The 12,625-nt window shown below is 37.3% G+C and overlaps 1 protein-coding gene across 1 annotated transcript in view; it reads right to left on the bottom strand.

Moving 5' to 3' along the window:
- Positions 1 to 3,535: 3,535 nt before the first annotated feature.
- The window catches only part of LOC133540484 (ceramide synthase 2-like), a 77,998-nt gene continuing 68,908 nt past the window's right edge, over positions 3,536 to 12,625 (bottom strand). The window contains exons 7-11 of the mRNA XM_061883116.1: positions 11,352 to 11,444; positions 10,972 to 11,100; positions 9,095 to 9,201; positions 6,895 to 7,051; positions 3,536 to 5,069 (exon numbers count right to left, since the gene is read on the bottom strand). Coding sequence (XP_061739100.1) covers positions 4,878 to 5,069; positions 6,895 to 7,051; positions 9,095 to 9,201; positions 10,972 to 11,100; positions 11,352 to 11,444 — 678 coding nt within the window. The 3' untranslated portion in view covers positions 3,536 to 4,877. The remainder of the gene's footprint in view (positions 5,070 to 6,894; positions 7,052 to 9,094; positions 9,202 to 10,971; positions 11,101 to 11,351; positions 11,445 to 12,625) is intronic.

Below are 12,625 nucleotides of genomic sequence, written 5' to 3'. Positions count from 1 at the left end.
ATATATATATATATATATAACTGTGTATTTCTGTCTGTCATTCCGTCATACATTTTTTTTCCTTTTACGGAAGGTTTTTTGTAGAGAATAAGTGATGAAAAAACACTTAATTGAATGGTTTAAAAGAGGAAAAAAATTAAAATAAAATTTTGGAACATAGTTTATCTTCAATTTCGACTCTTTAAAATTCAACCGAACAAAAGAAGAGAAAAACTAGCTAATTCGAATCTTTTTGAAAAAATAAAAAAAAAATAATTATGGAACATCATTAGTAATTTTTCCTGATTAAAATTAAATTTAGAATTTTGATGACATGTTTTAAATAGGTTAAAATCCAATCTGCACTTTGTTAGAATATATAACAAATTGGACCAAGCTGTATTTCTAACAAAGACAAATCATTATTTCTTCTAAATTTTCCAGAACAAAAATTTTAAAAGAAATTCAAAATACTTTGAAATAAGATTAAAATTTGATTCTACAGATTTTGTAGATTTACCAGAATATTGTTTTTGAATTTTAATCATAAGTTTGAAGAAATATTTCACAAATATTCTTCGTCGAAAAAACAGAAGCTAAAATGAAGAATTAAATTAAAATATATTTATTATTCTTTACAATTAAAAAAAAAAAAATAATCGAACATTGATTTGTCAGGAAAGAAGAGAAAGGAATTTAAAAGGTAAAAAGTCGTATCCAACAATTGCGACGACAACTTTTTATCGCCAACTGAGTTTCGTTTTTTAATGATGTATGCTGGTGGTGTGCCTTTGCATTTTTTCAACGCAAAAAAAAGTGCCTTAGCTCATAAAAAGGTTGAAAAACACTAGAATATGTATATTTTTATATTGTTTTTGTTGTGTTTTTAGTGTGTTCCTGCCTTCTCCTTGTCTGCACCTGTGTTTTTTTTGTGATTCGTCCTCGGCGAGGGGCGGACCTTGTGGCGCACCTGCTTGCAATTAGCTCACCAGTATTTAGGCTCGTCACTCACAGCTTGACCTTGCCGGTTAATATGTTAGGAAATGTTCAAGGGTGTGAAACGGGAGGCAAGGTTGAATACAAAAAGGGAAAACATTTAATAAGTCCAAAAAGGGGTAACAAAACTCAATGGGGCAGAAGTGCACACAATGAATACTAACAAAAAAGGTTCCTCTGTGGTCGGCGGGGAAAAAAGCCAGGGCGTACTAAGCACAGCAAAAGTCGTCTTTAAATCAAGGAGGCTAGGAAACAAACACAACGAGGTTAAGATTAACTGGACTAAGAAGAGGAAACGTACCAAGACTGATGAGGCGAAGCACATGTACATGCGGGGTTCAGGAAACATTAACCGGCAAGGTCAAGCTGTGAGTGATAAGCCTAAATACTGGTGAGCTAATTGCAAGCGGGTGCGCCACAAGGTCTGCCCCTCGTCGAGGACGAATCACTAAAAAACACAGGTGCAGACAAGGAAAAGGCAGGAACACAGTAAAACACAACAGTTTTATTACTTTTTGAATTAAAATACAAACAAATCTCTCAATTTTAGTCTTATATTATTTCAAGTTGAGTTAAAATATTTAAAAATAAACTTGAGTGTAATTGGCTCGCCACACTATTACCATGAATTGATTAACGTGGAAGTTGCAAAACTTATTGGGGTGTTACCATTTAGTGGTCAATTTTACGGAATATGTACTGTACTGTGCAATCTACTAATAAAAGTTTCAAACCACTTGTAATATTGCGGCTTCACCAATTCTGAGGATTTTTCAAATGTTTTTTTTAAACCATACTCTACAACATTTTTGGCCTAAATGCATCATTTTCAAGCGTAAAATTGCCTAGATGTATTAAAACTATCAATGGCTGCGGCTATCGGTTATTTTACTAATCGAGTCATTTTTCGACGAGATCGTTCGATTATTTGAGTCATCGGATAAAAACCCACTTTATTTCCTCAGTGCATATTTCAGGGAAAACAATTGAAATTAAAGCTGCAAGCAGTGTTGGTCGGGTCCGCCTTTGGCTGCTGCCCCCGAGACCCACGGCCGGATAAGCGTTAGAAGACGCCTTCGAGCCACTATTTTGAGAATCTAATGCATTGTGAAAGTAATGCAGTTGTTGTATTGAAGTGAAAATATCAAACTTCCTGTTGATTTTTGCTAAAGTATGTTAACTATTAAAATGTAGGTCTAAGTGAGACCTACATAGTGTTTTTTGTTTCATGTCTCTCTGACATTCCTACCGGAAGTTACAAGCAGTTTTGTCTGTGTTTTCTTCCTATGAGCAGTTTGTCCGTGTTGTATTCCTAGGGGGGGCGGTAGAGCGCAGTTTTGAGGTTAGGTTTTTTCATCAGATCGCAATTTTTGCCAGACCTGATGTGTGTGTCAAGTTTGGTGGGTTTAGAAGCATTTTAAGGGTGTCAAATAACAGCTCAAAGAGGCAAAAATGACATTTTTTAGGAGACTTTGCACAGGGGTTCTTTGAAGGCGCGTAAAATCAAAACCTGAGAACTTATCAAAACTCTGTTCTATACTTTTAATCAAAAGGGTTCAATCTCTCTCCTGTGCAAGTTTGAAGCCAAAACAACAAACGCACTCAGAGGAGATAATGTTTGAAGAAAGGTGACCGGTTTTACAAAACTTTTGTTTTGAAGGGGGGATTGCAAACTTCCTGTTGATTTTTGTTGGGGGTTGTCAATCTAGGAAATGCAGGTCTAAGCGAGACCTACATAGAGGTTTTCGTTTCATGTCTCTCCGACATTCTTATCGGAAGTTACAAGCAATTTTGTCTCTGTTTTCTTCCTAGGAGCAGTTTTTTCAGTGTTTTATTCAAAAATAGCGCTAGAGCGCAATTTTGAGTTTTGGGGTTTGTTTTTTTCATTAGATCGCAATATTTGCCAGTCCGAATGTGTGCGCCAAGTTTGGTGACTTTTGAAGCATTTTAAAGGGGTCAAATTACAGCGCAAAGAGGCAAAAATTGCATTTTTTTGCGAACATTTTATTTTGAAGGGGTTTTTGCCAACTTCCTGTATATTTTTGCTGAAAGAAGTGAGTGTATGAAAATTGGGTCTAAGTCAGACCTACATAGGAGTTCCTAACAGAAGTTACATGCAGTTTTGTCTGTAATTTTTTTCCTAGGGGGCGCTAGAGCGCAATTTTCATTTTGGGGGATTGGTTGCTTAATATGTTGGGAAGGTTTGCTATACCGACGTGTGTGTCAAATTTGGTGAGTTTTGAAGCATGTTAAGGGGGTCAAATTACAGCGCGTAGGTGCGGAATAATAATAAAACACAGCAGTTTCAATAGGGTGTGGGGTCCTGTGGGGTCCTTTGCCATGGGCCTGCGGACCCTAATAAACATGTATTTATGTTTTCCTAATAAATGCACATCCCCAATGTTGATATTGCACTTTTGACATGTGCGCGTTAATAAAAACAAAAGCTCGACGTTAGTCGGCGTGCGTGCTTCACCGCGACGGCCCCGCGGAAACTCTGTCCGCATATTTAAAGTTCCTAACACTCCTACATTTTATATATTTTTATTAGTTACACTCATCAAACGATGTATGGAAGCAACAGAATATAAATTGAAGCTTTTTTTTTCTTCTAATCCATTAATTGACGCAGCCCTACAAATATCAACAGTATTAGACCGAACCAATCAGAGCGATCTGTTCAGCATCGTGGCCACTGATTGGCTCATTCTCGGCCAGCATTACTATTTTGCAATAACACATGGTAAAGGTAACTAGAGGGTGTTATTTCATGACTAGAGGGCTCTAATAACATATTTTCAAAGTCTTGGGGCAGAGTGAACTTGTACAGCGGTCTGTTTTTCAGCTCTATCAGGACCCAAAGTCTCCCAAGAAGATAAGAATCAGAGAAGGGGCAAACCTGACACCGCTCCAAGCGCATGTTGTATATTGTAGCCCGGAAGATTTAGGACTGGAAGGGGTTCTAAATATTTCTTCTGTTGTGTTTATGTTGTGTTACGGTGTGGATGTTGTACCGAAATGTTTTTGTCATTCTTGTTTGGTGTGGGTTCACAGTGTGGCGCATATCTGTAACAGTGCTAAAGTTGTTTAAACGGCCACCTTCAGTGTGACCTGTATGGCTGTTGACCAAGTATGCCTTACAGTCACTTACGCATATAACGTGACTAGGCCGGCACACTGTTTGTATGGTGAAATAGCGGGCGCGACGACAGGTTGTAGAGGACGCTAAAGGCAGTGCCATGACGCCCTTAATATTGTTGTTCGGGTGAAAACCGGGAGAAATTTGGGAGAAAGGTTGCCCCGGGAGATTTTCGGGAGGGCCACTAATATTCAGAAGTCTCCCGGAAAAATCGGGAGGGTTGGCAAGTATGCTCTTAAGGCCCACGCTGTTTGTTTACATGTTTTTTTTTATTTCTCTTGGCTATTTGGGCTTCTTTGACCCTAATTAGCATAAAAACTAATAATCATCTTTTGATATGATGTACTTAGTCCATAAGTACACAAACGTGTACTTCATGTTTAAGTGACATGCTAATTATTATCTTTACGCTTTTTACCCCCTCCAAATTCCATTGTATGTTATACTCTTCTGACACCACCAGATGGCAGTATAAGTGTCCACATAAGTGGCCATAAGACCCCAATTCAGTAGTGTACACCATTTTGGAAAATAAGAGCTAAAAGGTGCTGTCCACGCATGTGGCCACTAAACTTAAAAGCCCAGTTAAAAAAAAAAGGTATAAAACACTGACAATAAACAACATAAATATAAAATTGGGGGCGATGTATCGCACGTGCGGATCTACAATCGTTTGTGCTTGTCTACCAAAGAAGAGCAGGATGGTGGTCTGAAATCATCGATGGACCGGGTTGACCTTGGACAAGTGTGCCAGGGGTTGGCTCTATCTGGCTTTAGGGAGCCTGCTGTTCAGACTCCTCTGGTTGGTCAGATTGTTGAGCACACAGTTGTTGGCCAGCGACGCCGGCCCGGGCTTGATGGCGCCTTTCCTCCGCTCCCCGCCGCCCCCGTCGTCCTCGGGCTGCTCGTCCTCGTCAGCCTCGCTCTCCTCGTCGCTGCGCTCGTCGCGCTCCACCTGTCGGGCAAACGGCTCGTTATTGAAACGTTCGGTCATGGCTCGGTACTTAATCCCATGAGAGGGGCCGTATCAGGACCCGAAATCTCCAAGAAGATAAGGCGGACGAGCAGACAAGGGGCAAACCTGACACCGCTCCAAGCACATTTTGTTTTAACTGTTTATTAACGGTGGAACAGGGGTTAGTGCATGTGGCGAAGTTGGGAGAGTCTGAGGGTTACTGGTTCAATCCCCACCTTCTACCATCCTAGTCATGTACGTCGTGTCCTTTAGCAAGACACTTTGCCCTTGCTCCTGATGGGTCCTGGTTAGCGCCGTGAATGGCAGCTCCCGCCACCAGTGTGAGAATGTGTGTGTGTGAATGGGTGAATGTGGAAATAATGTCAAAGCGCTTTTGAGTTCCTTAAAAAAAGGTAGAAAAGCGCTATACAAGTACAACCCATTCAACCATTTACCATGTGCCTCACAATACGAAGGTCCTGAATAGTTCTGAGTTCAATCCCGGGCTCGGGATCTTTCTGTGTGGAGTTTGCATGTTCTCCCCGTGACTGCGTGGGTTCACTCCGGCTTTCTCCCACCTCCAAAAACATGCACTTGGGGATAGTTTTTTTTTGTTTTTACGGCATTTTGCCTCGTTTGGTGAACAGTAGTCAAAGCTCACATTTCGCACGGACTGTTTAGGTACAGCACAGCGTGTTTACGTCACAGTTCGTACGCCCCCCTGCACTGCACAACACCGCTCTCTTAAATATGATAGAGTTTGGAAACATTTTTCGCCGACATAACTCACAATGGCAGGGAAACGCAGTAGTATGCAAACATTGCAAAGTGGAGCTGCCATACCACAACAGCACAAGCTCGATGCTGTAGCATCGATTTGAGGGACGTCCGGCGTTTATGTGGGCAGTCCCTGAATACATACCTGAAGCTGCTTTTAAGGCGATGGGTCACATTATGCAGCAGCCCAGCACTAGTTGATAAACAGTTAAAACAAAATGTGCTTGGAGCGGTGTTGGGTTTGCCCCTTCTCTGCTCGTCCGCCTTATCTTGGAGACTTCGGGTCCTGATACAGCCCCCTCCTGTGGCTGTTCGGATCCGAAATCTGAATTCTGAAGTAAGTCATCTATTATCAAATGTAAACGCAAAAGTTCTGTTGTAAAATAAGTGTTATTCCTTATGATAACCAGGATGTGTTCTCTCACTCTTGCAAAGTCATCAAATGCCGCCAAAACGTGTTGAAAACTAACAACACTATCTGAGCTGTCATGTTCAACTAGCCTTCCATATATGTAAATTGTTATGTATTGTTTATGTATTATTGGTAGGTTGAAAACAGCTGGGCAGATTTGTGTGGAGAAACCACCATTTAACGGGCACTTAATAATAATAATCATCATCAAAAACGCGTGAGAGACAAGAACTTTGTTTATGCGGTCACACCACACAGCACATAGGGCTGTGAGCGCAGCTGTTTTTATTAGCACACACAAATTGGCACAATCAACCACAGCCACATTTCAGCTGTGAGTGTCAGCCTTCAAATATGAAAACAGGCGTTTAGGAAATAAAAGACAATTAGGACAAACGCGATAATTGAGGGCACATTTTAACATGTATAATTAAACCTGAATCAAGCAAAAATATGATTTAATCGATTAATTCGATAGAATACTCGATTACTAAAACATTCAATAGCTGCAGCTCTAGTTCTGACGTTGATTTGACCATTGAATTTTGGTCATGTGACGACCAATATATTCAACATTACTAATAAAACAATAAAAAAAACATGCTTTTTGATGACGTTTCCCCACGTGTGTCTCACCTTTCCCTTGAAGGCGAACTTGTAGACCATGCGCAGGATGAGGTAGGCCCAGAAGATGTGCAGCGCTTGCAGCACTAACAGCAGGATGTTGAAGATGTAATAACCCAAGAAGGGGTGGAAGAAATCCACAAAGGTGATCATTGTTGTGTGGATGAGTCTGGAAAAAACATAAAAACCCCGGGACAAAGGCATATAATATTAATATCTGCACTGAGGACGGGCGATATGGCCTCAAATCTACAATAACAATAAATATACAATAGACAGGTTACAATGATGATAATAATACTTAAGATTTTCAAGATCATTCAAGTTTCGATCCCAGGTATAATCACTATAATATAATTTTATACTATTTGCTCTGATTTAAATCCTCTGTTTTTGCCATTAAAGTCCCCCCTGTGTCCTAAGTTTTTAAACAACAAAAACCTCAAATAAAGAATATCGGTATGGCCACTGTAGCATCGACCGTATGCTGACACTACACTTGGTATTGTTGCTGTTTATACAGCATTACTCACATGTGAATAACATAAATACTGTCTATTATACAGCATTATTCACATGTGAATAACTGTCTATTATACAGCATTATTCTCATGTGAATAACAGTCTATTATACAGCATTATTCACATGTGAATGATATAAATACAGTTTATTATACAGCATTATTCACATTTGAATAATATAAATACAGTCTATTATACAGAATTATTCACATGTGAATAACATAAATACAGTCTTTTATACAGCATTATTCACCTGTGAATAACATAAATACAGTCTATTATGCAGCATTATTCACATGTGAATGATATAAATACAGTCTATTATACAGCATTATTCATATTTGAATAATATAAATACAGTCTATTGTATAGCATTATTCACATGTGAATAATATAAATACAGTCTACTATACAGCGGTATTCACATGTGAATAATATAAATACAGTCTACTATACAGCATTATTCACATGTGAATAATATAGATACAGTCTATTATACAGCATTATTCACATGTGAATAACATAAATACAGTCTATACAGCATTATTCACATGTGAATATTATAAATACAGTCTATTATACAGCATTATTCACATGTGAATGATATAAATACAGTCTACTATACAGCATTATTAACATGTGAATTATATAAATACAGTCTATTATACAGCATTATTCACATGTGAATAATATAAATACAGTCTATTGTATAGCATTATTCACATGTGAATAACATAAATACCGTCTATTATATAGCATTATTCACATGTGAATAACATAAATATCGTCTATTATACAGCATTATTCACATGTGAATAATATAGATACAGTCTATTATACAGCATTATTCACATGTGAATGATATAAATACAGTCTATTATACAGCATTATTCACATGTGAATAATTTAAATACAGTCTATTGTATAGGATTATTCACATGTGAATAACAAAGTCTACTATACAGCATTATTCACATGTGAATAATATAAATACAGTCTATTGTATAGCATTATTCACATGTGAATAACATAAATATCGTCTATTATACAGCATTATTCATATGTGAATAATATAGATACAGTCTACTATACAGCATTATTCACATGTGAATGATATAAATACAGTCTATTATACGGCATTATTCACATGTGGATAGCAAATAGTCTACTATACAGCATTATTCACATGTGAATAACATAAATACAGTTTACTATACAGCATTTTTCAAATGTGAATAATATAAATGCAGTCTATTATACAGCATTATTCACATGTGAATAATATAAATACAGTCTATTATACAGCATTAATCACATGTGAATAACATAAATACAGTCAATTATACTTGTCACTTCAATCATTGCTTTGTTGTTCATTATTCCTGCCTAGTAGTAGTGTGTGCGTGTACTTCCTTATTGTGTGTGTTGTTTGCTGTGTGATGTTGCCTCCTTCTATTTGATCTGAAGTTCATCTTAGTGTGTTGCTTTCCTGCTTTGAACTTGCTGTGCTTCTGACACCGTCTTATTGACACACAGCCTGCAACTGGACATCCAACGTTTCAGTAACGACGACACAAAAGTAATTAATTAGATAACTCATTACTCGTAACCCATGTCTGCTTCCACTCCCCCCCCCCTGCAGGTGCAATGACCGGGTGTCCCAATACTTGTGCTGGAGGAAGGTCCCTACCTGAAAGGAAACACCACCAGCCGTGTGACCAGGAAAACCAGAGCGAAGACGACAAACAGCGAGTCACACGTCCGCGTCCAGTCGGCGTAGTGAAACATCTTGGCCGACTTCAAGTAAGGGAAAGAACATCCTTATTAGTCTGGGAAAACTGCACCTAATCAACCTACAACTCAAATGTCTACAAAGAGCCATTTTAGATCATGTGGGCAATGGCTCTTTTGTACGGTTTTCAACCTGTCATAGCACTTCTTCATGTGCAACTATCATCCACAACACCAGAGGGCGCTGTTTTCCTGAAAGTGAACAATGTATGGCCTATGGAAAATAATACATTATTATTGTGTGAATGCTCCAAAACATTCACACATATGTTACATACACTCAAATTCACCTATTTATTATTATTATTATTATTGTGTGAATGCTCCAAACATTCACACGTTTCTACACCAAAATGAATCTATGTATTACTATTATTATTATTGTGCGAATGCTTCAAAACATACACACATATGTTTTATACACCAAAATTACTGGTAATCCATTTATTATTATTATTGTGTAAATGCTCCAAACATTAACACATGTGTTTTCTACACCAAAATGTATCTATTTATTATTATTATTGTGTGAATGCTCCGAAACATTCACACACGTTTTCTACACCAAAAATAATCTATTTATTATTATTGTGTGAAGGCTCCAAAAACCCACACATATGTTTTCTACACCAAAATCAATCTATTTATTATTATTGTGTGAACGCTCCAAACCTTAAAACATATGTTTTCTACACAAAAATGTATCTATTTATTATTTTTATTATTGTGTGAATGCTTCAAAACATTCACACACGTTTTCTACACCAAAAATAATCTATTTATTATTATTGTGTGAAGGCTCCAAAAACCCACACATATGTTTTCTACACCAAAATTAATCTATTTATTATTATTGTGTGAATGCTCCAAACCTTAAAACATATGTTTTCTACACAAAAATGTATCTATTTATTATTTTTATTATTGTGTGAATGCTTCAAAACATACACACATATGTTTTATACACCAAAATTACCGGTAATCTTTTTATTATTATTATTGTGTGAATGCTCCAAACATTAACACATGTTTTCTACACCAAAATGTATCTATTTATTATTATTATTATTGTGTGAATGCTCCAAAACATTCACACGTTTTCTACACCAAAATGTATCTATTTATTATTATTGTGTGAAGGCTCAAAAAACCCACACATATGTTTTCCACACCAAAATTGATCTATTTATTATTATTATTGTGTGAATGCTCCAAACATTAACACATATGTTTTCTACACCAAAATGTATCTATTTATTATTATTATTATTGTGTGAATGCTCCAAAAACCCACACATATGTTTTCTACACCAAAATGTATCTATTTATTATTATTATTGAGTAAATGCTCCAAACATTAACACATGTTTTTTTTACACCAAAATTAATCTATTCATTATTATTATTATTATTGTGTGAATGCTCCAAAACATTCACACATGTTTTTTTTACACCAAAATTAATCTATTCATTATTATTATTATTATTGTGTGAATGCTCCAAAACATTCACACATATGTTTTCTGCACTAAAATTTATCTGTGAAACCATTCCACCATCAACACATTCTACTCATCCTGGACATTCAAACTAACCCTTTCCCAAGTTCCAAACCAAATTCCGGTTTTCCTGGAAATTTAAACCATTCAAACTATTCTTACCTTCATACTACAATCTGTCAGCATTTCAGTTCAACTTCAGCATTCACACGCTATTCCTTCAGGAACGGCCTCTTCTAGTTTTAAAAAGGCTTTCCACCCAGTGCACGAGTGCTACCTCCAGCAGGAAGTCCGAGGAGTCGTGCACCAGCATCACCAGCGTGCCGACCCTCACGTAGTTGCCGCAGTAGGAGAAGCCGATGAGAAAGATGGTGGCGATGTGATGGATGACCTGCTCCTTAAAATCCTGCAAGGCATGGTTTGAGAACTGATTAGCGGGCTCCAAAAGTCTACAATGGCTCGCCGTATCAAACAAGACTGATTTTCACGTGATATTTCAAGCTTGTACGAAAAAAACACAATGGAGTTACGTGCTGTCAGGCTTAAGAAATACAAACATTTGTGACATAACCTCCAATAATCCGCCAGCAGTTGAGTGCTTTTTAACCCCTCAAAGGAAACTACGCTGAGGTTTTGTGGTTGTGACCTCCAACTTACTTTTCTCTTCACGTCCACAGAGACGCAGAGGAGCAGGGAGAGGTAGAAGCCCAGTTCCAGGATGTAATACCAGGAGTGGACGTCGCTGACATGCTGGAAAAAAGGTAATTACATGTCAGTGCAATAAAACAGTCTGTGGAGCTCAAACGTAAATAAAGCAGATGTCATCATTCATCCACCAATATGGATTTTTTTTAGGGCCGATACGGGTTCTTAGTGGTCAAGAAGGCCGAAAACAGATATTTATAGCCGATATTTTATTTGCAGTAAATGTTATTTGTACAGGAATGTGGTTTTTCCGTCTATAGTCGGAAAATATGTCTTTTTTTATCTCTGTTAAAATAGGAAACAATATTTTCAGTTGTACCTCGTTTTGTTATTTCCGACCTAAAATGTGTTAAAATCTCTGTTCCACCGTCTAATCATTCCTCTTAATCAGGACGAAAAATGTAGTTGTTTTTGAACTGAAAAATTCCCGGTTTTCCCAAAATTCCTTAATATCATTTCTAAATTAAAAATGTTACTACTTCAACATTTATCGATCGATTTGAAAAATTCTAACACCAACCATTTAAGACTTTTAACATTTTCCCCCAAAAATTCCCGCTTTTCTCGAAAATTCTATGAAATTCCCATTGAAAAAAATGAGGCACTTTTCAAAGTTCCACAACTCCCACATTTTTCATCCCATTCAAACCGTTCCAACTCCAAAATATTCCGCCTGTTTAAAATGATGTGCTCTCTCCTTCAACAATTCCCGGATTTCCAGGAATTTACCAGTTTTCAGGGACATTTTCCCCAGTCAAAAGGAATTGTCCATTATTGAAACTTCCACAATTCACACATTTTTTCGACCGATTCAAACCATTCCACCTTCAACACATTCCACTCATCCAACTAACACTTTCCCAAGTTCCAAACCAAATTCCGTTTTTCCTGGAAATTTAAACTCTTCAACATTCAAACTATTCTTACAATATGTTTTTTTTCAGGGCCGATACGGGTTCTTAGTGGTCAAGAAGGCCGATAACAGATAGTTGGAGCTGATATTTTATTTGCAGTAAATGTTATTTGTACAGAATGTGATTTTTCCGTCTCTAGTCGGAAAATCCAACCAAAGACTATAGACTATTTTCAGTTTTACTTAGTTTTTTCTGACCTACAATGTGTTAAAATCTTGATCCGTCTCTTTGCCATACCTGCCAACAACCACGGTTTTCCACATTTTTCAACCGTTTCACCGTCAAATCATTCCTCTTAATAAGGACAAAAAA

The sequence above is a fragment of the Nerophis ophidion genome, linkage group LG22 (assembly GCF_033978795.1).
Source record: "Nerophis ophidion isolate RoL-2023_Sa linkage group LG22, RoL_Noph_v1.0, whole genome shotgun sequence".
Classification (NCBI taxonomy): domain Eukaryota; kingdom Metazoa; phylum Chordata; class Actinopteri; order Syngnathiformes; family Syngnathidae; genus Nerophis; species Nerophis ophidion.
This window is presented reverse-complemented; position numbering and strand designations above follow the sequence as displayed.